General features: G+C 50.0%; 8 protein-coding genes across 8 annotated transcripts; 3 read left to right on the plus strand and 5 right to left on the minus strand.

Moving 5' to 3' along the window:
• Positions 1–126: 126 nt before the first annotated feature.
• N7518_005981 (uncharacterized protein) lies at positions 127–1,895 on the minus strand (the record flags this gene model as incomplete). The annotated part of the gene is made up of 2 exons (XM_057186908.1): positions 127–1,563; positions 1,629–1,895. The coding sequence occupies 2 exons, from the start codon at positions 1,893–1,895 to the stop codon at positions 127–129; spliced, it is 1,704 nt and encodes a 567-aa protein (XP_057038611.1).
• Positions 1,896–2,254: 359 nt separating this feature from the next.
• On the plus strand, positions 2,255–3,886 carry N7518_005982 (phosphatidylserine decarboxylase 1; the record flags this gene model as incomplete). The annotated part of the gene is made up of 1 exon (XM_057186909.1): positions 2,255–3,886. The coding sequence occupies one exon, from the start codon at positions 2,255–2,257 to the stop codon at positions 3,884–3,886; it is 1,632 nt and encodes a 543-aa protein (XP_057038612.1).
• A 2,796-nt stretch (positions 3,887–6,682) lies between these two features.
• Positions 6,683–8,628, plus strand: N7518_005983 (Auxin Efflux Carrier superfamily; the record flags this gene model as incomplete). The annotated part of the gene is made up of 4 exons (XM_057186910.1): positions 6,683–6,944; positions 7,002–7,168; positions 7,233–8,467; positions 8,559–8,628. The coding sequence occupies 4 exons, from the start codon at positions 6,683–6,685 to the stop codon at positions 8,626–8,628; spliced, it is 1,734 nt and encodes a 577-aa protein (XP_057038613.1).
• Positions 8,629–9,294: 666 nt separating this feature from the next.
• On the minus strand, positions 9,295–10,429 carry N7518_005984 (NAD(P)-dependent alcohol dehydrogenase; the record flags this gene model as incomplete). The annotated part of the gene is made up of 2 exons (XM_057186911.1): positions 9,295–9,723; positions 9,782–10,429. 2 exons carry the CDS (start codon positions 10,427–10,429, stop codon positions 9,295–9,297), a joined length of 1,077 nt encoding a protein of 358 aa, XP_057038614.1.
• A 641-nt stretch (positions 10,430–11,070) lies between these two features.
• N7518_005985 (uncharacterized protein) lies at positions 11,071–12,300 on the minus strand (the record flags this gene model as incomplete). The annotated part of the gene is made up of 2 exons (XM_057186912.1): positions 11,071–11,767; positions 11,900–12,300. 2 exons carry the CDS (start codon positions 12,298–12,300, stop codon positions 11,071–11,073), a joined length of 1,098 nt encoding a protein of 365 aa, XP_057038615.1.
• A 2,706-nt stretch (positions 12,301–15,006) lies between these two features.
• N7518_005986 (CAZyme family AA1) lies at positions 15,007–17,278 on the minus strand (the record flags this gene model as incomplete). Its single annotated transcript, XM_057186913.1, has 7 exons — positions 15,007–15,390; positions 15,447–15,843; positions 15,896–16,099; positions 16,152–16,309; positions 16,365–16,696; positions 16,753–16,869; positions 16,927–17,278. 7 exons carry the CDS (start codon positions 17,276–17,278, stop codon positions 15,007–15,009), a joined length of 1,944 nt encoding a protein of 647 aa, XP_057038616.1.
• A 737-nt stretch (positions 17,279–18,015) lies between these two features.
• Positions 18,016–20,129, plus strand: N7518_005987 (nonhemolytic phospholipases C family protein; the record flags this gene model as incomplete). Its single annotated transcript, XM_057186914.1, has 5 exons — positions 18,016–18,144; positions 18,197–18,279; positions 18,328–18,592; positions 18,642–18,765; positions 18,826–20,129. The coding sequence occupies 5 exons, from the start codon at positions 18,016–18,018 to the stop codon at positions 20,127–20,129; spliced, it is 1,905 nt and encodes a 634-aa protein (XP_057038617.1).
• A 191-nt stretch (positions 20,130–20,320) lies between these two features.
• On the minus strand, positions 20,321–20,922 carry N7518_005988 (uncharacterized protein; the record flags this gene model as incomplete). Its single annotated transcript, XM_057186915.1, has 3 exons — positions 20,321–20,371; positions 20,438–20,784; positions 20,853–20,922. 3 exons carry the CDS (start codon positions 20,920–20,922, stop codon positions 20,321–20,323), a joined length of 468 nt encoding a protein of 155 aa, XP_057038618.1.
• Between the last annotated feature and the right edge of the window lie 251 nt (positions 20,923–21,173).

Genomic DNA, 21,173 nt, shown 5'->3' on the forward strand with positions numbered 1-21,173 from the left:
CACTTGATTTCGTGGATGGCATTGTTGTGGGTATCAATTTGGCCCTCATTGAGTTCAATCGCAGAAACTACATTGAAGACGCTATCGCTAATAAACGAGAATATGAGAAGTACCTCCAGGTATAGATCAGTTTCCTTGTCCAGACTGTGCATGCGTATCTGAGATCCCCTCCTGTTCAGTACCTGCACTCTCCGCACCCTCCGCCACACCAGTTTGAGTCTGTTCCAGTTCCTGGCGCTCCCGTTCCGGTACCTGCTCCTGCTCCTGCTCCTGACGTTCCCGCGCCTGACGCTCCTGTTCAGCCAAGAAAGCTTGGTCCGCCGCAGTGCGAGCCTGGACATGCCGCTCACCAAGACCGGGAACTAGACTCGCAAAAAGAAAAACAAGAGCTCGCTCCGCGCGGCATATTTGGTCCCAAATGCTGAACTCCGCAGCAGCATTATTGGCTCCATTCTGGGTGGCTCGATCTGCCGGGCCACCTGCATGGGTGAGGCCCTCGAGATGTCGTTGGATGGGACCAATAATCGTAGTCGCAAACTGCCGCGGGATACTGGTCTCGGAAAAGAATGTTACCAACAAGGCAATGCTGACGAAGATGTAACGTCTCCAGGTGCCAGGGGCGCTGGTGAGGTAGCAGAAGAGCCACAAACGGGTGAACAGCCAGATGCGGCGGATATGTCGCGCCAGACCGGCATGCTCGACGTTGTTGCCTCGGCGCTGCTGGTTGAGCATTGCTTGGCGGATGGCATTCTGGACTACCGCTGCGTTTTGGTTGGGTGCTTGAGGTGCTTGAGGTGCGTGGGGTACTTGAGGCGCGCCGGTTTGGTTATCAGGGGCTGTATTGGGCGAGCCCGCCTGCTGCGTTCTGGGGCGGGCTACGCAGGTTGGTCTCACGAGAAGGTTTTCTCCCGTTGGCGAGGTCAGCATGAAGAGCTGAGTGGAGTTTGGCGCGAGCGTGTTCGAGACATTTGTTTGGGTAGCAATAGGGGCCTGGGCTAGAATGCTTGCCTGCGAATGCTGTTGCTGCATATATTCCATTAGACGGGCGCGTTGTTGAACATCAAGAATACGGGCAAGCAGTTCTGCAACACCGGGCAGAGGAAGCTGTGTCGCAGGCCGTGCATCTTGGATTCCAAGAATCTGGTTCCGTATATGAATGATACTCTCCATGGATGGCATGAGACGTCGGTCCAATTGTCCCTCAATCTCCTCGATGTAACGTCGTAAAGTGAGAATACGCTGAGATGATTCTGTACTATCAGCTTCTGGTGCATTTGTAGTTGCTGAGTGTCGGTTAGGCAAAGAGGTGTTGACGTATTGATTGATTATCATGTGCGGAGAAGCTGAAGTGGCACCGATTGTTCTAGGAATGCTAGAGTATGAGGACACACTGGCCGCAGGCACCGACGTATCGGGATTGGAGTGATCCAACCATGTGGAGGAGGAACCGGAAGCTTGGGCAGAATTTCCGAAAGGCGAATCTTGCGGCATCTCAGAGACAATAGGTACTTCTGTGTGTGCTGGCTCAGGCGGTAGCACAAGGTGCATACTATCAGTGCCTTCCTGCAAAATAAATACCGTTCAGTTAGGATAGGTCATATGGCGCGGGTTAGAAACAAGTTACTTACCTCGATAGATGAGACCACTACCCCGAGTGTTGCGTCATCGACGGTTAGAGGCTTCCCTCGGTAGATGAGCCTCTGGTGTGATACTTGAGGGTTGTTCGGAAAAGACTGTTCGATCCGGCTCTTGAGCTGTCCGACTGTGGAGGAGAGTGGAACGTTCTCGAGTGTAAACCGGCTTGGAGGGGGTAGAGACTGGCAGAGTATGTGAAGCGTGATTGTTCTGGGTGTTTCTCCCTCTACTATAGGCTGGGATGGTAGTCCTGTCGCCATTGCTTCAGATCTGTGGTTGTTCGCAAGCTAAAAAGCCAATATAAAGCGGATCTAGTTGCTGATATCTGGCATCAATTGATAGTCCACGGGTGTTTTCTGCGAGACTCTATAGCAGATAGGAAGGACGTGGGAAGAACTATGCAAGATGATAAAGATGCAAAGATCAAGTTGCAGGAACGCTGATTTATACTGAAATGTATTTGGATATACAAAGCAGAGAGAAAGACAGTCTGTTGCATTTCCACGTGCGATTCTGCCGGGCGGTCAACCGGTAACAATTTGTTTTCCCCATTTCGGAAAAAAGCACGCTCTGGGCTTAGGGGTCGATTTTAGCGCTCCAGGCCGATGGATTAAAAGTTATGGCCAAGCGCCTTTTTACTTCTTCACCTCTCCTTCATTGCCCTTCCGTTGGCCCTAGGATCGGGGCTGCGTCGATGGAGGTTCTTTCATTTCGGGCCACGGCCCGCCATAAAGCCAGCCTCCGACATTTTTCGTCTAAATCATGGAGACAATACCAGAAGGATAATAACTCCGAAAACAATAGAGGAGGATTTGGTTCAAGGCTAGGGTTTGCTCTGCGCAATACCAAGGTCGAATGGTATCCCATCCCAGTCGGACTCGGAATCGGTTTACTAGGGTTGCTGTCGTTCTACAAGTCACAACGTGCGGAGCGGGATCGGTTGGCTCGTGATGCAGCCGGCGATGAATGGGAAGAAGGAAAACGGCCACCTCGTCGTCCGAGGATCAGTCTGTCAGGGCCATGGCATATTCAGATCATGTCCACTCTGCCCCTGAAGGCCATGTCGCGTCTATGGGGTCGGTTCAACGAAATCGAACTTCCTTACTACCTCCGCGTTCCTGGATTCAAGCTCTACTCCTGGGCCTTTGGCGTCAACCTTGATGAGGTCGCCGAACCCGACCTGCACACCTACCCGAATCTGGCGGCATTCTTCTACCGTAAGCTGAAGCCTGGCGTTCGACCATTGGACCCCGACCCTCGTGCTCTGCTGGCGCCCTCCGACGGCCGAATCTTACAATTTGGAATGATCGAACGGGGCGAGGTTGAGCAAGTCAAGGGAATGACATACAGCTTGGATGCCCTTCTAGGAGCAGCCACGCCTGCGAACGCCGACCACAGCAACCGACTCACGGACCAGGACCTGAACGAAGACCAAAAGGATGTTGAGAACATGGATGCGCATGAGGAGTTTGCGCGCATGAATGGGATTTCCTACACTCTGCCGAGTTTCCTTTCGGGAGACTCTGATGCTCCCAAAGGACGTGCTTCATTGGATGCTTCAACCGCATCCAAAGCAACCTCGGAAATGCTGGTGCAAGAGGACCTGGCCCTCGGCGATGGAATACCATGGTACGCGCCCAAAGCAGCAGCCAACCATGCCTTGTTCTACGTTGTGATCTACCTAGCACCCGGTGACTACCACCGTTTCCACTCCCCCGCTCCCTGGGTGGTCGAGAGCCGCCGCCACTTTGCTGGCGAGTTGTACTCGGTTTCGCCCTATCTGCAGAAGCATCTACCCGGTCTATTCACTCTCAACGAGCGAGTTGCACTCCTCGGCCGATGGCGCTGGGGATTCTTCAGTTACACTCCGGTCGGAGCTACTAATGTAGGCTCCATTAAAATCAACTTTGACTCGGAGCTGCGCACAAACAGCCTGTTGACTGATACCGCTGCAGACTTGGCAGCAGCCCTGGCTGCCAAGCGCGGTGAGCAATATCCCGGCTTCGTGGAGGCGACTTATCGCCACGCCAGCCGCACACTTAACGGACATCCACTGCAACGTGGAGAGGAGATGGGCGGGTTCCAACTCGGCAGTTCTATTGTACTTGTGTTTGAAGCTCCGCTTGGAAATCACAAGTCCACTGATGCCGGCCGGCCGGAAGGTGCCCCCAGTGATGGGTGGACCTGGAGTATTGAGAAGGGCCAACGCATCAAGATAGGCGAGAAATTGGGCTTTGTCGGTGAGGCGTAACGTACATGATGTTGCACAGCCCGGTGCACAGCCGACAGCAGTAGGTTATTGCCTTTTGACCTACATGTTTGTCTGTCTTGTATTATACCAGTCCTTCTCTCTATGTTAGGGTCTTGATCATTTAGTTTAATCACCTTTTTTTCGCTTCGATCTATGTCAACTAAACTGTATCAGCGTGCATATTTCCTAATCTGGCTACCAGCACAGGCCAGGTCGTGGCGTGATGGTCCCAAATGCGTCATTGCCGATCCCAGGCTCTAGCGTGTTGTACAAGTAAGATACTACGGAGTAGGCTATGCAGTAATGTTTACGGTAAAGCTCGGGATGCGATCGGCTTCTGGAGCATTCGACTCGATTGAAACTTATGCTAAGTTTCTTAAATAGTATGTCATGCCATTTTGATAGTCTTCTTATGTTTCTAAGTAGACGGCGGAAAAAGGCTTAACTTGTGCAGACGACTTCTCTATGTATAACTTCCGACTACCATATAGTTACTGTAAGGTTATTACTAGTACTAGTTAAGTTAGAAGAACGTGCATTGAGCGTGGTTGGGTTAGAGGAGGATCATTGGTGCTTCTGTCGACAACACGGCGGCCGCTTGCTGGCATAGTGGCCCATTATACCCTAGGCTCTAGAAGCAATCTTTGCACCCACGCCCTTTCTTAACGTGGTGATGGGCTTTTTTATTCATGGCCTTGACCTTCTCGGCCTTGTCGATCGCACCTAGACACGTTCTGCCAAATCTTGCAATACTAGCATCGGGGATGTCAATATGAAATCCGTCGCCTTATCCTGGTCTATCCAATAGGATATTCACGGAATGCTAGCGCCATCTCTCCCTCACTTTAAAAAAAAAATCTTTAAGCCACTCGAGGTGGAGATTGGGTTGACTAGCGAATACTCTATTAGAGATATAAGAGAAAAGAGAGCATGAGAGAAGAATGACAACAGAAAATCGATAAAAAAGAAGAGATATGCTCTCATTTCACTCTCACTTCATTCTCACTTTCACTTGAGGTGAGAGAATTCACGTCGCTTTGCTTTTTTATTGTCTGGTTTCCGGAGGTTGACGTTGATTGGTTGTGCATGGGAATATGGATCCAGCTATCCCGTGTGCGTTGAGTTGTCCATCCATCGAGCACTGGCTTCGGTGGTCGCCCCCTCAATCAGGGCGAGGGCTCTGACCCGAAGTCGCAGAGCGGTGCTTCTGGGAGATCAAAGCCTCCGATTTAAGTGTGCTGCCTTTTGGTCGGAGGTTCTCCTAAGCTTGGGCGAAGGGGGAAATTCACCACTACCTGAGCTTGGATTATCATGTGCCAGCATGTTTGCAATTTCTTGCCAGCCGAACACATCTGGGGCAATCTCATCTTTCATCGCGGCTTAAGCTTGGTGGCACGAGATGGGCCCCACGACTAACAATTAGTCGAGTTCCAGCATAGTTTAAACGCCATTCCACCATGACAAAACCAGATGCCTGCTAATATATGCATGAAACTAACCCATGTTATAAACGGAAAGGCCGATCTGTGAAATCTAGCGCTTGAACATGACTCTTCCGAGTGGCTTCGTCAGTCTATCTGCCGCCATTTCGGCAGTAGGGGTCTTCACGAACTTTACCGAGCCATTAGCAACATCCTCTCTAAGCCTGTGAAAACGGATTGCAATGTGTTTCGTATTTGCATGGAACTCAGGGTTTGAAGCAAGCGCAATTGCTCTATTGTTGTCGGCGTAAATTGGAATTGGCTTCACCAGGAAGCCGTCAATACCAATTTCAGAAAGTAGCTGTGATAGCCAGATTGCTTCCTGAACTGCCAGCGCTTCTGCGATATATTCACTTTCTGTAGTAGACAACGCTACACAGGGTTGCTTTTTTGATGTCCACGAGATAAGACCACCCTCCATTTGAACGCAACTCAAGAGAATAATACTTGGCCACATCTCTCTTGAAATTGGAGGCATTAAAGCCCTGCTCCAGGGACTTCTTGTCTCTCTGCTGTTTAGCCGTAGCATTTTCAAGGACCGATTTCCCTCAAAGTCAAGGGAATAAAAGCGAACTCCGATGAGGAATCCCAAACGGACCAGTTTGACTGGCCACGGGCCTTTTGAAATGATCTTCAACACCGTCAGTGATATGGCATGCCATGGGCTCACATGCCATGGGCTCAACAAGAACCTCATTTCTGCTTTTTGGCATCTTTGCCTCCATATGTTCCCCCTGGAGAAGGAGGGTGTTGAGTATAATTTCGGGCGTTGGATAACGAATATGGACCATATGACAGGAGTTTCGAAGATCAACTCTGTTCAAAACGGGTTGCTTATGGAGGACAGAGAGTGATTCTGCTGTCTCAAAGGAGAGAGTGGCTCTGCTGTGTCCGGTGCTTGGAAGTATGGAAGGAAGTAGCCCAAAAAGGACTAGTTGACTAAGCCGAAGTTTATTTCAAGGTTTCCTCCCTTGGTGACGTACGCTACGCGCACGTGATAATGCAATGACTCAGCTTTGGCAAAAAGGCCCGGAGCTTGGATCGTCCATTTTCGGCTGATTGACTGTCAATCAGTGTTGTGGCGTAGTCAAGTAATAGAAACCAAGAACCTTGGAATAGCTGAGTTTCAGCTGCAAGTATTTTTGCCATTAATATCTCATACGTCGCTTAATCCAATGAACACTGGGAAGAGATAAGACCAGAACTATCAACGTAGGACCGCCAAGCTTCCATATCTAAATCAACAATTCCAACCTTCTCTCCTTCTAACTTCTTCACTTGTTCCTGTTTCCCATCCACAATCTTTTCTTGACTGATGGCCATCTTTAACTCGCCTCGATCATTTCAGAATGTCAATGCTATTGCCCAGGCCCCAATGGGCATGGACCGCTTCTTCATAGGCGCTCATGAAAGCCATCCCCCATTCTTTCACCTAGTGCTACTCGTCTTTTCAGCAGTACTGGAAGTCGTCTGTGTCAGCTTCCCTGGTTATATTGCCGCCCGTCAGGGCATGTTTGATGCCGAAGCTCAGAAGCTGGTGGCAAACCTCAATGTCGTTCTGTTCACCCCCTGCCTTAGTATGGATTCCTGCTCTCGCCACATATTTCTATGACATAGCTGATTGTGGTCAACAGTTTTTACCAAATTGGGCTCACAATTAACCGCTGAAAAGCTTACGGACTTGGCTATCATCCCGGTCATTTTTATTGTCCAGACTTTCGTCTCATACTTCTGTTCCTTCATTGTCGCAAAATGTTGCCGCTTCAAGAAGCGGCAGTCAAATTTCGTGGCTGCCATGGCGGTACCTAATGAGCCCTTCCATTGAGACAGTCGAATATCTAATTCTAACGATACCTTCTTTACAGGTATTTGGCAATTCAAACTCTCTTCCCATCTCGCTCGTCATATCGCTCTCGCAGACCCTCAAAGGCCTCCACTGGGACCAGCTCCCAAACGACAACGATGACGAAGTCGCCGCACGCGGCATTCTATACCTGCTTATCTTCCAGCAGCTTGGTCAACTCGTACGCTGGAGCTGGGGATACCACATTCTCTTAGCGCCTAAGCACCGATACCTCGAGGAGGTGGAGCGCGACGAGACTGGTCAGTCAATCGTCGAGCAGGGTCAGGCGCTGTATAGCGACAACCCGGACCAAACAGATCCGGACGAACCGCTAGTCAGAACACGCAGCTCGGAGGATCTACACCATGTCCACGACGCGACAAACACCGACCGTCCGTTCCCATCCGGCGACCAAACACCCGTGTCAACGCGAACTTATTCCTACTCGAAGATGTCCCCCGCCCACTCAGACGACCTAGATTCAGACGACACACCGTCAGTAATTGGACCACCACCCACCGGCCCCTTCCTCCCCCGCCAAAGCTCTCAAGGTGACATTCTCCACTTCCCGGATGTCGAAGTCACCGCGCGCGAAGTTCAAGAAGCCGAGAAAACGTTTTTCCAGCGCTGCAAAGCATCTCTGCGTAAATCGGGACAACGCTTGAGCCAGTGGCGAGAAAAGAAAGCTACTGCCCTCCACGCAAGCCTCCCACCAAACGTCCAAAAGGGCATCGCAGCAACCACTCGCGGAGCGCGCCGCTTCCTCAATGGGTTATGGGATTTCATGAACCCGCCGCTGTGGGCAATGCTAGTATCAATCATCATTGCCTCCGTCCCAACGCTTCAGCGCCTCTTCTTTGACGACGGCACCTTCCTTCGTAACTCAGTCACCCGGGCAATTGAGCAGAATGGACAGGTCGCCGTGCCGCTGATCCTGGTCGTGCTTGGCGCGAACCTTGCGCGCAATACAATCCCCGAAGAAGCGCTGGCGGACGTGGAACATCCCCGCGATGAACGCAAGCTTATCATCGCTTCACTTGTTGCGCGCATGCTTCTTCCGACTCTGATCATGGCTCCAATTTTGGCGCTCATGGCTAAGTTTGTGCCGATTAGTATCCTCGACGATCCGATTTTCATCATCGTCTGCTTCCTACTTACGGGTGCGCCGTCAGCATTGCAGTTGGCGCAGATCTGTCAGATCAATAATGTTTATGTTGGCGCCATGTCTAAACTCTTGTTCCAGAGCTATGTTGTCTGGTATGTCCTCATCCCTGCTATTTATAGACAGACACTGTCTGGCTGTCAATCTCAATTGATCATTGCTAACATGGCTTTTTCTTCTTTCCAGGATCCTCCCCTCGACCCTCGTACTTGTCATGTGCGCTCTGGAGGTCGTCGAGTGGGCCGCCGCTTCATAGACTCTTGCTTGACGTCTGAACCGGAACGGTGAAGCTGGTCTTTCCTTCTCTAGTCCTTTTTTCGGGGTTTATATTCATTCTCTGTGGACATTCTTATAACCCCATTCCTTTTTCTCTTTTGGGGAATTGGCGTTACCTAAGGCATTATTCCTGGCACACAAACTGTACTTATGAATTCCAGTACTTTGACCTTCCTATAACTAATGTAATCGGTAAGCGAGGCGTAAGCGCGTCGGCCACCCAACCCAACCCATTAATTTCAAATACATTGATCTCAACTAAAATGCCCATTGCTCCCATCGATTCCTAACTCAACGATCCCTATGCCATTTTCCTTGGGGATATATCATCTACCGAACAGTCTACACGCCCAAGTCTGCCCTTATTGATAGCATGCGTGAGCTCATTCTCAAGTCTAATTGAGAATATCATGAAAGTTCTCACTAGCTGGGTTCCTATCAAAGACACCGAAATGTTCATGCGTGTCACCAAAGCAGAATAGAAAGTCCATAGTCGTAGGAAATCCCCTTTTATTCTTTCTCTGATCAAGGCTTCGTTCGCGCGTTTGTCTTCGACCTTATTTGGCTACTTTCTTCACGGCCCAACCCCACTTTGCACTAATTGGCCCTATGGGTGTGCTATACCCTAATGATTGCAAGTCGCACCCTAGTTGTCATGTACCTTGACCACGACCTTGCCACGCGCACGCTTTGTAGCGATGCGCTCGTAGGCACCTATGGCATCCTTCATATCGAAGACAGAGTCCACAGGGATACGCAAGCGGCCCTCCTCGATCAGACGTGCTAAGTAGACTGCGTCGTCACATGTCGGAGGCGTGCTGAACGTTATATAGCGACGCGGCACGCCGCCCAGCCAGGTGGGCAGCCAGGTGTTAAGTAAGGCATTGCGCGCCATCGCATACATGCCCTCGAACGCGCCGATATTTACAACAGCCCCCTCGGGCTTAAGATAAGCCGGGGAGCCGACAAAAAGTGCCTGCGTGCCAACGCAATCAAGCAGAAAGTCAAACGGCTTGTCGCCATATTGCTGCGCTAGGTAGGCTGGCAGCGATTCATGTTCACGGTAGTCGACGAACTATTTGTATATTAGTCACGACTCATTTTCTTATGCAACGTTGGACAACTGTGCCTACCTCATCTGCACCCAGACCACGAACCATGGGCTCGTTACCTCCGCTAGCCACGCCGACCACCTTCGCACCACGCACCTTGCACAGCTGCACAAGCACCGAACCGACTGACCCGCTAGCTCCGTTCACAAGTACCGTGTGACCCTCGCGGACACCCGCTGTGCGAATCATCTTGAGCGCGGTGCTACCAGCCCCGATAATGCCCGAGGCCGACGCCATATCAATACCGTCATCGATCCGTGAGACCTGGCTGCCAGGCAGTCGCACATACTCTGCCAGCACGCCGTGGCCCATGATCACGGCGCTAGGAATGTTCTGAAAGGCAATGACGTGTGAGCCCGGATCGCGCATCTCTGCCGGTGCACCCCCGCCAGCGGCTACTACCACGCCGGAAAGCTCAATCTCCGGGATCCACGGGCTGGTGAAAGGCAGTATAGGCAGTATCTTCATTATCGCCTCACTGCTGGACTGTAGGGACACGTTTGACACGCGAATTAGCACGTCGAGTGACGAGCCTGTGGGCACGTCGGGGGTTGGATAGTCGGTGACCAGCTCGAGCGTGTCACTAGCAGGACCGCGTCGCCGGCGTACCCAGGCACGCATGGTCGGCGGAACGGTCGGGAGCTGGGTTGATGAGATTCCTTCTGCCATTGGTGCGTAGGAATTGATGGAGAAGAGGATAGTTTATGGAAGAAGGAGACAGAAATGCTGTCGACAGATCCGAAAGCCGCTGTAGAAGAATTGGGCAAATCAAGGAGAACAAGTGACTCTCGAGCCTCTTTGTGGTAAACTGATGGCACAGCCCGAGAATGTGAGAAAGGTAGGGGTTCCTGGAGGTTCGCCGTACGCGTCAAAATAAATGATTGGTAAGAAAAAGCGTGTAACTAAGCCTTAACTAGGTGTATCGCAATGACTTTGTCTAATGCCACCCCGTTTACTCCGTAGTCAAGGACTTCCAAGGTTGACGGTATACGCTTAGGAAGGCCTTCGATATGTGTGCTTATCAGAAAGAAGAAGGAACGAACTCATCAATCTTAGTTTAGTGAATATAAATTCCTTCAGTTTATCTCCAGGGCAAGAGTGTAGGTGTCAATCCTCGGCGTGCTCAGTTGTACTCAAGCAAAAAGCGGCAAGGCCTGAGCACTAATGCGGAAAGAGGGAGATATACACCTGTAGGTATAACGTTTGATAAATCAGTTCTAGTTGGTTTCATATCATATCTCTCTGCTCTAGAAGTGTAGTTTCAATAGCAAGGCGATACAAAGGCAACAGCAAGAAAGTCAGTGACCGGACTAGTGCACAATCTTAGAACCACGTTCAATGATATGGTCAGCTCCGACACAGAAAGACCAGTCTAAAAAGTGACCGGATGCTGGTGCAAAACGGAAGAACCCATTCACATTTCCATCCTTATTCCAGATTGCAGATCCGCAAGCACCATCTTGGAGACTATCAGTGGACCCTTGACCCATATAGCACCAGCGAGTCTTGATCCATTCGAATATAGGTTGGCTAGGGTCAGTACAGGGAATTCGCTCACGGGTGTGAGGTCCACAGATACCTTCAGAATAACCAACAAAAGGGCTATTCATATAGACCGTATCACCAGGCTTCAAGCTGTCAGCACTGACGAAATCTCGTAACTGGGTAGGTTGTATTCCGTTAAAAGGGCTCTCGAAAGTGTCATTGACATACGGGACATCATCATGCAATTTTGCTATCGCGATGCCTGTGTGTGTAATCTCCATAATGATTTGACCGATCTCTTTACCGCTAGCACATGGATGAAAAACTTTGCCGCCATGTGGAAACCCATGGGAAGCAACAGCGATATACCGTTCGCCGGAGTTAGAGTCCTCAACAAGTACATCAGAAGTAGTAAGATACCCAGGTTCGGTGGGAGAACATATACCAGAGCTCAACATAACGCCGGGATGCAGTATATCATACTTGCTACTATCAACAACATCGGCAGTCGGTTCTGTGAGCCTGCCTTGTGTCGGTCATCGTACCTCCTTATCAAACAGATAAAAACAGGTACAGCAGCCTATCGAACGGGGTACTTCAGTAAAATCAGTATCCTCAATTTCCAGTACAATCATAAAAAAATTGCCCCAGTACTGGACTTGGGTAATAGAGATTTGAGCTTTCGTAAAGAAATCGAAGACGAGCTTAAATGCATTGTCAACTTGAGAGGGTGGAAGGTCGGTAACGTTGATTTCAGCGTCTACAAAAAGACGCGATTTGCTTATACGTTTCATGGATGGCATTGGACCCTCATCATTCGGGTCCGTTGTGAAATATGGTTGCACTCCGGCAATGGTCAGCGGCCACGGCTTTGGGGGCAGGGAGCCCAGCAAAAACACCAAGAAATAGCTATCAAATAGAATCCTCTTCGTGTCAGGAAATAGTTGCATAAGCTGAGCAGAATCGCGGTGGAAAGTTCGTTTTTCACGCAGGTTGAAGGGTAGAACCACATGTCGAGACGGCTGAATCAGCTTCGCTGGGATTTCGGTCGTCATTTTAGAGGAATAGGATCACAACTGAAGATGAGGTGATTGATGTGTGAGAGATGCCGTTGGTCACGACAAAGCCCAGCTCCTCGTCGATAACCAGGTTGACTCGTGCGTTCGGGTCATTAGGTCTAGTATTGTCCCAACTGTTGGTCAACTTGGCTCCGATCGTTTATCTTTTCTCATGGGTCGTCCTAGTCTGGCGCTCCGGCAGACCCAGCACAACGACAGATGAAATCTGCAATGGTGAGAGATAAAGAGTAACCTTCCGTTCTCAATGGGGTAATGTGAGAGTGACGTCAAGTGCTGAACAAAGATCCGCTCTTTATAGTAACAGATCAGGTAATCTATACTGTTTTACAGTCTAGTTTTCTAATACGCTTGGCGGTCAATGATTCCATTAGATCCTAGGAGTTTCTACTTATCAGTATAAAAGACTATGTTGTACTTCATCATCAATAACTGCTCCAAAAAACCGATCCAAAAACTGGGCCTTTGGAATGGCCCTTAAATGCCCGCAGCTCCGCGCCGGTCTGGGCATCCCAGACCGAGATGGTTATATTTATATTTTGCTTGACGAGAGGTCATCTCAGTTTCTAAAGGCTTTCATGATGCTATGGCTACAACTGCATATAGCATATCGAACCATCCCTCGACTTCTCTTACATTACTCTGACTTACGAATACCCCACCTTCGACTCCAGACGCCGTTGACCATATAAACCAAAGACCCTCTCAATACTTTCCTCTCCCCATTCATCCATCTCCACTGGAGATTTCCTTCATCCATCTTCCTATATTGGATATGGTGGTCTCAGCAATTCCATGAGAACAAGAACCAACAACTGAGCAGAGAACCGACCGAGAGAACTAGACAAGCCAATTTCGATGCTGTCGCTTCCTCAGCAACCGCAACGGACGAGAGAGTGTACGAATCTAGCGGAATGACAATCGCAAACGATGACAGCGATGAGGAAAGAAGATTTGCTGGATTAGCGACTCCCTCAAACGAACCAACACGTCGACTTCGCATACTGGAGGATAGGATACGCGGGCTATACTGGTTGGGCGTGGGCTTGACCTTTTGCTGGTCAGGCATAGGCTCAACGTGTTGCTCGTCAGGTACAGACTCAAGGTGTTGGGTGCCCGGAAGGCGGACACCGATGTGGGTCCAGATCAGTAGATAGTTCCGCTCCCCTCCTCTTCTCTCTTTTCTCCTCTTGTCCACTTCATCTTAGTCGAATCGATACTGGTTGTTTTCCTCATAGCAGGCACAACGTAGATCGATCGCCATTACAAGGTGCTGCTCGTCAGGCACGGACTCAACATCCTCCTTGTCAGGCACGGACTTAGCGTCCTCCCTCGGCTACTGCTTATTGGCAAGCGCTTGATCATGCCCCAAGACTTCCCTGATGCGCGCATTGGAGAGATTGATCAAGGATTTACATGTCTTCCTATCTGCATCCAGGATTGGCCTCCCGGAATACTTGACTAGAGGAATTTGCGGCGGAAAGCGCTGTTGGTGCAAATATGCCATGACGATCCTGAGTCCAGGGTTATGGATATAGCCCATGTATATCAAGTAGCTGCTAGCTACCGAACGCCAATGTCTGTTCCCTCCCCTCGCCGTATCGCGGGAGGTTGAGTCCTTGCCTGACAAGCCATAGAGATATCATTCTACCAATCCAAAGCCCGGCAGAGCAACTGTGAATACGAACCCGTCAACAAATTCAATACTTTTGCTATTTTGGTATAGTTTAAGTCAATTGTAATTGATAATGTTGCTTCGTGATTACATGCAGCACTGCTAGAACATGTTTCTAATAACGATCACGGTGAAGGCTGATACGTATGGAAGTCGTAGCAACGCTTGGCTAGAAGGAAATGCGATTGACGGAAGAGCAGCGGTTCCTTTCGCAATAGTTCTAGGTTGATTGAATCCAAAATAATTACTAAAGGCTAGTTTAGGTTGACCTAGAGTCCTAGAGCACACCGTATCCTGCAAAGTGTCGAACCGGGTCATTTAATGTACCGTAGACCATGCTGCAGCTTTCGGTGCAGAGACGGAACCCGTGGACATGAAACGAACTTCATGAAGAAACGTCCATATTGCAGACAACGGGAATGCGGGTATGTCGTATAGAAGTGTCTATGTCGATGGTCACTTCATTAATCTTGGGGTTTATATGTAGTGGCACTTTTGCGCCTAGGACTCGGATTGGTTCGAATACCGATCACCAACTTCGTAGGGGTGTTGTTGATCTTCCATGGGGCTTCCCCGGGTTCTCTCTCTGGTCATAAATTCCATACGGGCATATCTGCAAATCCACGTCAGCAGAGTCAACATGAGCAGATGCTCTCTCAAACTTACTCCGCGAAAAATGTAAACGTCTATATCATCATTTCCGATCGTCCTGGCCGCCCGAGATTGGCCCTCTTCACCGATGAATCGAGCAATCTGCTGACCCGCAGAATCTCCCTCGAGGACCATGTCAACTCAGGAATTTATTTCCGTCTTTGTCAATCGGCACGTCCTGAACCATGGGACCGAGACGTCCTCATGCCACTCTTGAGTGAAAGGTTAATTTGAATGCAAGACTCTTGCTGCGCATGAATGTATAAAATCCCATAGAACACCCGAAACAGATGGGCAGCTAGGGTCTGGAGTGCAAGTGCTAACAAGGCTAATCCCAAGCCAAAGCTAACGAGTCAATCTCAAACAGGACATGATTCTCCGCTGCTAGCGTGCGCAGCCAATCCCGCTGGGTCGCCCTGCACATCAATGAACATGGCCATACCCGTCATCGAATGCCAAAGCATATGGCAATGCAAAAGCCAAACGCCGGGGTTATCTGCCCGGAAACGGAGAACAGCATAGCCTCGACTAGGGATCACGACTGTGTCACGCAAAGCAGCCCGCGATGTGTCGTATAGACCGGAATCATAATTAATGTTAGGGTCCTGGGCGTCATCTGTGTCATTTTTCAACGCATCCGAGTCGGGTTCTTGGTGTGGTGGGATTTTGTCAACGAAGGGATTGTAGGAGCCCCAGCCAAATTCGGATTGATAGACTGCGAGTACGTAGAAGTGGTGCCCGTGCTTAGTGGAAATTAGTGAATTGTCGTCACTAGGTAAGGGAGGGGAAGGGTTCGTACCATGTGGAAGGGGTGGGATCCTTCATCTAAATTGTTGATTACCAGGTCTACCCATACAGGTTCCGGCCCCGTGGTTATTGAGAATTGATTTGCGTCCCATTTGGCTCGTGGCATAGACGCCAGTGGAATGGGTGGATCTTGCTGGGGCTTCCAGGTGGTTTGATTGAAGTAACCAAATGGCTTGTTGGAATATCGGGCCATTTTCTGGATCTTGGTGTACACCACGTGCGTTTGTTGAGCGGCAGGCGGGATGGAATGGAGAACGGAGGGCGCAGAAGGTACTTCTGCAATGTCGAGACGGTGGGCCTTGATTGGAGGCCCCTGGACGGCATCGGGACGGTAGTTGATGGGGAAAGTTTGATCTGGCGTCAATGCTGGGTTGGCGTACTTGAAGGAACTGGTGAAACATTAGCAACTAGTAACTGCTATGCTCGGCGAGTTTGTCATACTCTTCATCTAACTGAACTGTCATGTGTGACTGCTTTTCAGATGTCTGTGATAATGGCCGAAGGACAAAGTCTATGCGTTGCCCGGGAAAGAGTGTACCGATGGAATTTATATGCTTCTGTTTGGAGCGGGCCACATCGATGCTATCCACCTGAAGCAGGTCCAGGAGATGGTTGTCGAAAATGAGATTCAGCCCGGCTAGAGATCTGTCAACTGGTCAGCGAATGTCTAATTTGGCTTTGATATCCTGTGACATACCCAGTGTTGACCACACGAATTCGATATGTCGCATGAGGATCGAGGTCGATAAATGCGTTATTCATCTGCTGATCCATACAGTCCACCGGTCTAGCAGGCACCGCCATCATGCAGTTAAAATACCCTGCCCCATTGATGAGCATGGAATCAGGAACAGGCTAATACCATTGTCAGATAGAATTTTCCACCGTTTGGGACCACTTCGGAACTTACCTCGCTTCCAAAATTCCCAGGGTCCATATACCATTCTAGAACATCACGCGCAGGGCGATGGTACCAGTCCCCGATGAGAAGCAAAAGTTCTCTATCATAGTTGTAACGGTGCAGACCATTGCGCCCACGGGATGCTAAGCCCCGAACGGTCGATTTGGAAGCTGGTGCATGCACGACCAGCCCACCATAAAGGCCATCCGTCCGCGAGACCCCTGAATGGGCATGATACCAGAAAGTACCACTCTGATCGGATGGAATTGTCAAATTATACACAAAGCTACTTCCAGAAGTCACGGGACATTGGGTAACCCCGGCTGCACCATCCATGGCATCTATGTGAGTTAGCGCCGATGCTTCCAAGGTTTAAATCGCGAAAGAAAAAGCTTACTAGCCACATGAAGGCCATGCCAATGGATCGCAATCAGCTCATCCGGCAAGGCATTGGTAACAGTGATGATCAATGTGTCACCAGAGCGGGCCTCTATCGTCGGTCCAGGGAATAGGTCTAGTTTGATATCCTCCGGTCAGATCCACCACGGTGATACCAGGTTCTGCTACTGACCGTTGATTAAATAGACCCGCTTCAATACACCGTCTGGTCGGCGCAAGCCCGAGGTCACATGCCAATCCAAGTATTGAGTCTCCGGCGCCCGATACGCATGATCCTCCGGGTGAAGCTCTATGCGCGGTCGAGCAGTGAAAGCCTCATCTTGAATGTTTTGAAGGTGGCCGGGTAAAATCAAAGGCACAAGAAAGATGGGCGATTGCAAAAAGTATACCAAGCCGATCAAGAAACACGCAACCAATGAGCAGCCTGCGATCGGCCATGGCCGCTGCGATGGCTCCGGCATTGGTTGGGCCAATTTCTCTGGACTAGGGACTGTTTTCCCAGCCGGACTGTACTGTTTCTGCATTGTTTGTAAAGAACTGGGAGTATCGCCCAAATTACCGTTATATAGAAAGAAGGTCAAGTACGGAGGGGAAAGAACATCCCGCTAGGACCTCAGGCCACCCTTACTGCCGGGGATCAACGTGATGCGACCTTACAGCGAGACCTGCAAGACACGTGCCCGGCTGGATCAATCACAGCGAAGGGAAAATAATTAATTGAAAAGTAATTTCCCAGGGCATCGACGCCATAAATAAGGGAATAAGACATGTACTAAAGGGTGGGTGGCACCCTGGACTAGGCCCAAAGGGTACAAGATCGTTCCTGCCGAAAGTGTGTTTGGGGTTAGCGTTGGGTCGAACCATGGAACAGCATTCACGTGGAGACAGCTGCATATCAGATTGGATCAGCAAGGCACATGTACCTTTTCGTCCATCACTCGACTAACAACATGTTGTATACGCATATTAGTATATTATTGTTTATGCATGATCGGCATGCTTCACTCAAATGCCAGCCCATCCCTGTATTCAAATTCCTCAATTCCGATTCGTTCTTTCCTTTGAACGGTCTGCCATGAAGAAACCACGATGTAACCAAAGCGTGTGGGGGCATCAATATGTACATACACTATACACATGAAACTGTACTTCTCGAATTTCTCCCCTCTCTGCAGCGTCGACTCGGGGGGGGGCACATAAGTAGCCGAGTCTTCTCTCAGCTTAATTCTTCCCCTTCATTTTCTTCTGCAATTACAGCATCATGGCTTTCAAATTGCCAGCGTCTATCGCGGTCGCGATAGCCCTGGGAACAGGACTCGTGTCTGGTGGATCTCTAAAAGACATCGAACATGTCGTCATCTTCATGCAGGAGAATCGCTCGTGGGACACGGTACGTTTTGTCTGCACTATGGAACATTGACACCGTGCTCACTAAATCACAGTACTTCGGCACTATGCCTGGAGTCCGGGGATTCAATGATCCCAATGTCCAGGTCAACCCAGACGGAAACTCGGTCTGGAATCAGTAAGTGCCGCCTCTAAGGGAGAAGCTAGTTCTAACATTCCTGGTCAGATTAGTCGAGCCGGCCCAATCAAACAAGACCAAGACCTTACTACCCTGGTATCTTGGATATCAAGGCGGCGACTGGAATGATGCGATTCAGTGCATGACTGCGGGTAGCAACAGCTACGAGGAGAACCAGCAATCTCTCAACTATGGGTTGAACAATCACTGGGTGACAAACAACACACCCTGGAGCTGGGGGTATTTGAAGCGGCAGGATATTCCAGTTCAATTTGCTATTGCTGAAGGTTGGACATCGGGAGATATGTATCAGGTGCGTGGCCAGACTTGATTCCAAAAATTGGAGACTAATCTACAAACAGGAAAGTCAAATCACTGCCACGAATCCTAATCGGGTTACTTTGGTCAGCGGCTCCATCAACGTTCCTGGTAGTCCCCAGAGCAAGGACCAGGGAGGTGTGTATATTGACAACAATGAGGTACCAGGTATGTATCGTCGGCTCTCTTCTATTAATATGATTTAGTTTTGATCTGACCAAATTATAGGCTGTGATGACAACGGCATCAACTGCTACCCACTCAAGTGGAAGACCGTCTATGACTTTTATGAAGAGGCAGGAGTCTCTTGGCAACTCTACCAAGACACAAACAACTTTGACGACAACCCTCTGGCTTGGTTCGACCAATTTCAAACTGCCCCGCAAAATAGTCCTCTGGCTAAAAAGGGTATGTCGTTTGTTGGCCTTGATTCCTTCTACCAGGCTGCCGCCAACGGCACATTGCCCGAGGTCAGTTTCATTGTTGGGCCGGCGGAGCTGTCGGAGCACCCGCCGTACATGCCGAAAGATGGAGGCTGGCTTCAGAAGAAGGTCGTCGACGCCGTCACCAGTAGCCCGAAGTACAGCTCGACCCTTCTGATGATCAGCTATGATGAGACTGGTGGCTTTGGCGACCATGTCACCCCCTTCCATTCCCCTAAGGACACCCCGGGAGAGTGGATGCAGGACCCCTTGGGTATGTTCTCGGATATCTTTACGGGACCTGGCTTCCGAGTACCATTCTATATGATCTCCCCCTGGACCCGCGGAAACCGTGTGTTCACCGAGCGGGCAGACCACAACTCTCAGATTCTCTTCGTTGAGGAATGGTTGACTGCACGGGGATACGAAAATATCACAACTGATCAAATGGTTGTATGGAGACGCACGCACATGTCTAATCTAGTCAACGCGCTTGATTTGCACAATCCAGACTACTCTCTCCCCAGTCTCCCTGATGCCGGGACCGTGGATACCAACGCCAAGGGCGAGTACACCGGTACATCTAACTGCCAGGCTCGCTACAAGCAGACGCGTCCGGATGTTCCCTATGGAGAACAGAGCAACGCAACGGATGTCAATACCCTGTGGTTTGAAGAAGGTTTCAAAGAGGTAGTTGGCTACCTCACTGAGGGCCGATACTTAACCTTTGAGAAGAATGGAGCTGCCCTCACGAATCCGGCCAGAGGCAACAGCCTTGTGTCCAGCCCCGCAAGTCCCCAGCACAACAATAAAGCGCAGCGCTGGGTGATCCATTACAACAATGACGAGGAAAGCCATACATTTACCATCTCCAGCGCACTGGATGGTCGATGGGTGGGTCCCGGTGGTGTTCTGCTTCCCAAAAGCCACGGTGCCAAGGCCGCCCAAGTGCACTTTACCTTCTTAGGTGGTGGCCTTGGCTATACCATGCAGTTTGTGGAGAAGGGGCAATACATTGATATTGACAAACACGGGCACTTGGATGCTGAAAGCCGCAAAGCTAGACCTACCAGTGGCTACCAGGTCTTCAGTGTCTCTTTCCGTAATTAGATGATTGTGATGTGATGACGATACGGAATCTTGCATGTGCATCCCGAGCCGGGAACGAAATTATTTATAGTGTCTTCTCATCAGGCAAAAGCCTGAAACCCAACTAAATATACATATTTTCCAATGATCTCCTGTCCTGTCCATACCGCCTCTCCAATCAAGTTCTAAACCGAGCCGAAGTACTCCATAATCTATGCAGAAATAACCGTGAAAGGCCCAGCAGCGTTGAACAAGGTAGGCATCTGCATAACCAATTAGCCCCTGAAGATAAACAAAACAAAGCAAAAAAAAAAAAGAAAAAAACATACCTGCGGCGCAGTCGGAAGCGAAGTGCCGATTCTCAAGTACCAAAGCGAGGCATCCTCGACGGCGGGCAAGTTCTTGGGAATAGTAACATCCACAGCACCGGCAGTCTCATTAATACCACTCGCGATCCGGATAGACTGGTTGAAGGAGATGGTGTCCAGGTGGCGCACGGGGTTATTGTACAGCCAGACGTTGTAGGCGTCGCCGGGGTACTGGGTCAACGGGTCCGGGCAGCGGCCGGTGGGCTTGCGGTTGAAGCGGACGCGCACGGTTTGGCCGGCGGTGACGGTTGAATTGTCGGGGATGCCTTGGTAGACGTTTACGCAGGCGTAGTCGCGTTTACCCCAGGCTATTGTTGGGAAAATTGTTAGTTTCAACGTTGAGTATAGAGTCGGAATTGGGATTGGAGGTGCATACGCTGGTCCTTGGTAAACAAGGCGGTGCTGGTTCCCGCCAGGGCAGCGACGATTGCGGCAGTGAACTTCATCTTGGGATTTGAGTTGGTGATTTGGTGATTGATGGTGGAAGAGGGAGAATTGTATGAAAATATATTCAAGGTGAGTCGTGAGAATCGGCACTTTTATAGGGAATAAATATTTTGCCTGCAATATCGTGCCACCGACGACATCAACACCCCCTAATTATGGATTCGGGTTCGGAAAGCCCTGTCTGCGAGGTCTGAGTGATCATGTTTCACTCCATCGACTCGAATTAGAATCCCGACTGCTTGGCGTGAGG

Source organism: Penicillium psychrosexuale (assembly GCF_028828465.1).
Source record: "Penicillium psychrosexuale strain IBT 29551 chromosome Unknown utg000004l, whole genome shotgun sequence".
Classification (NCBI taxonomy): domain Eukaryota; kingdom Fungi; phylum Ascomycota; class Eurotiomycetes; order Eurotiales; family Aspergillaceae; genus Penicillium; species Penicillium psychrosexuale.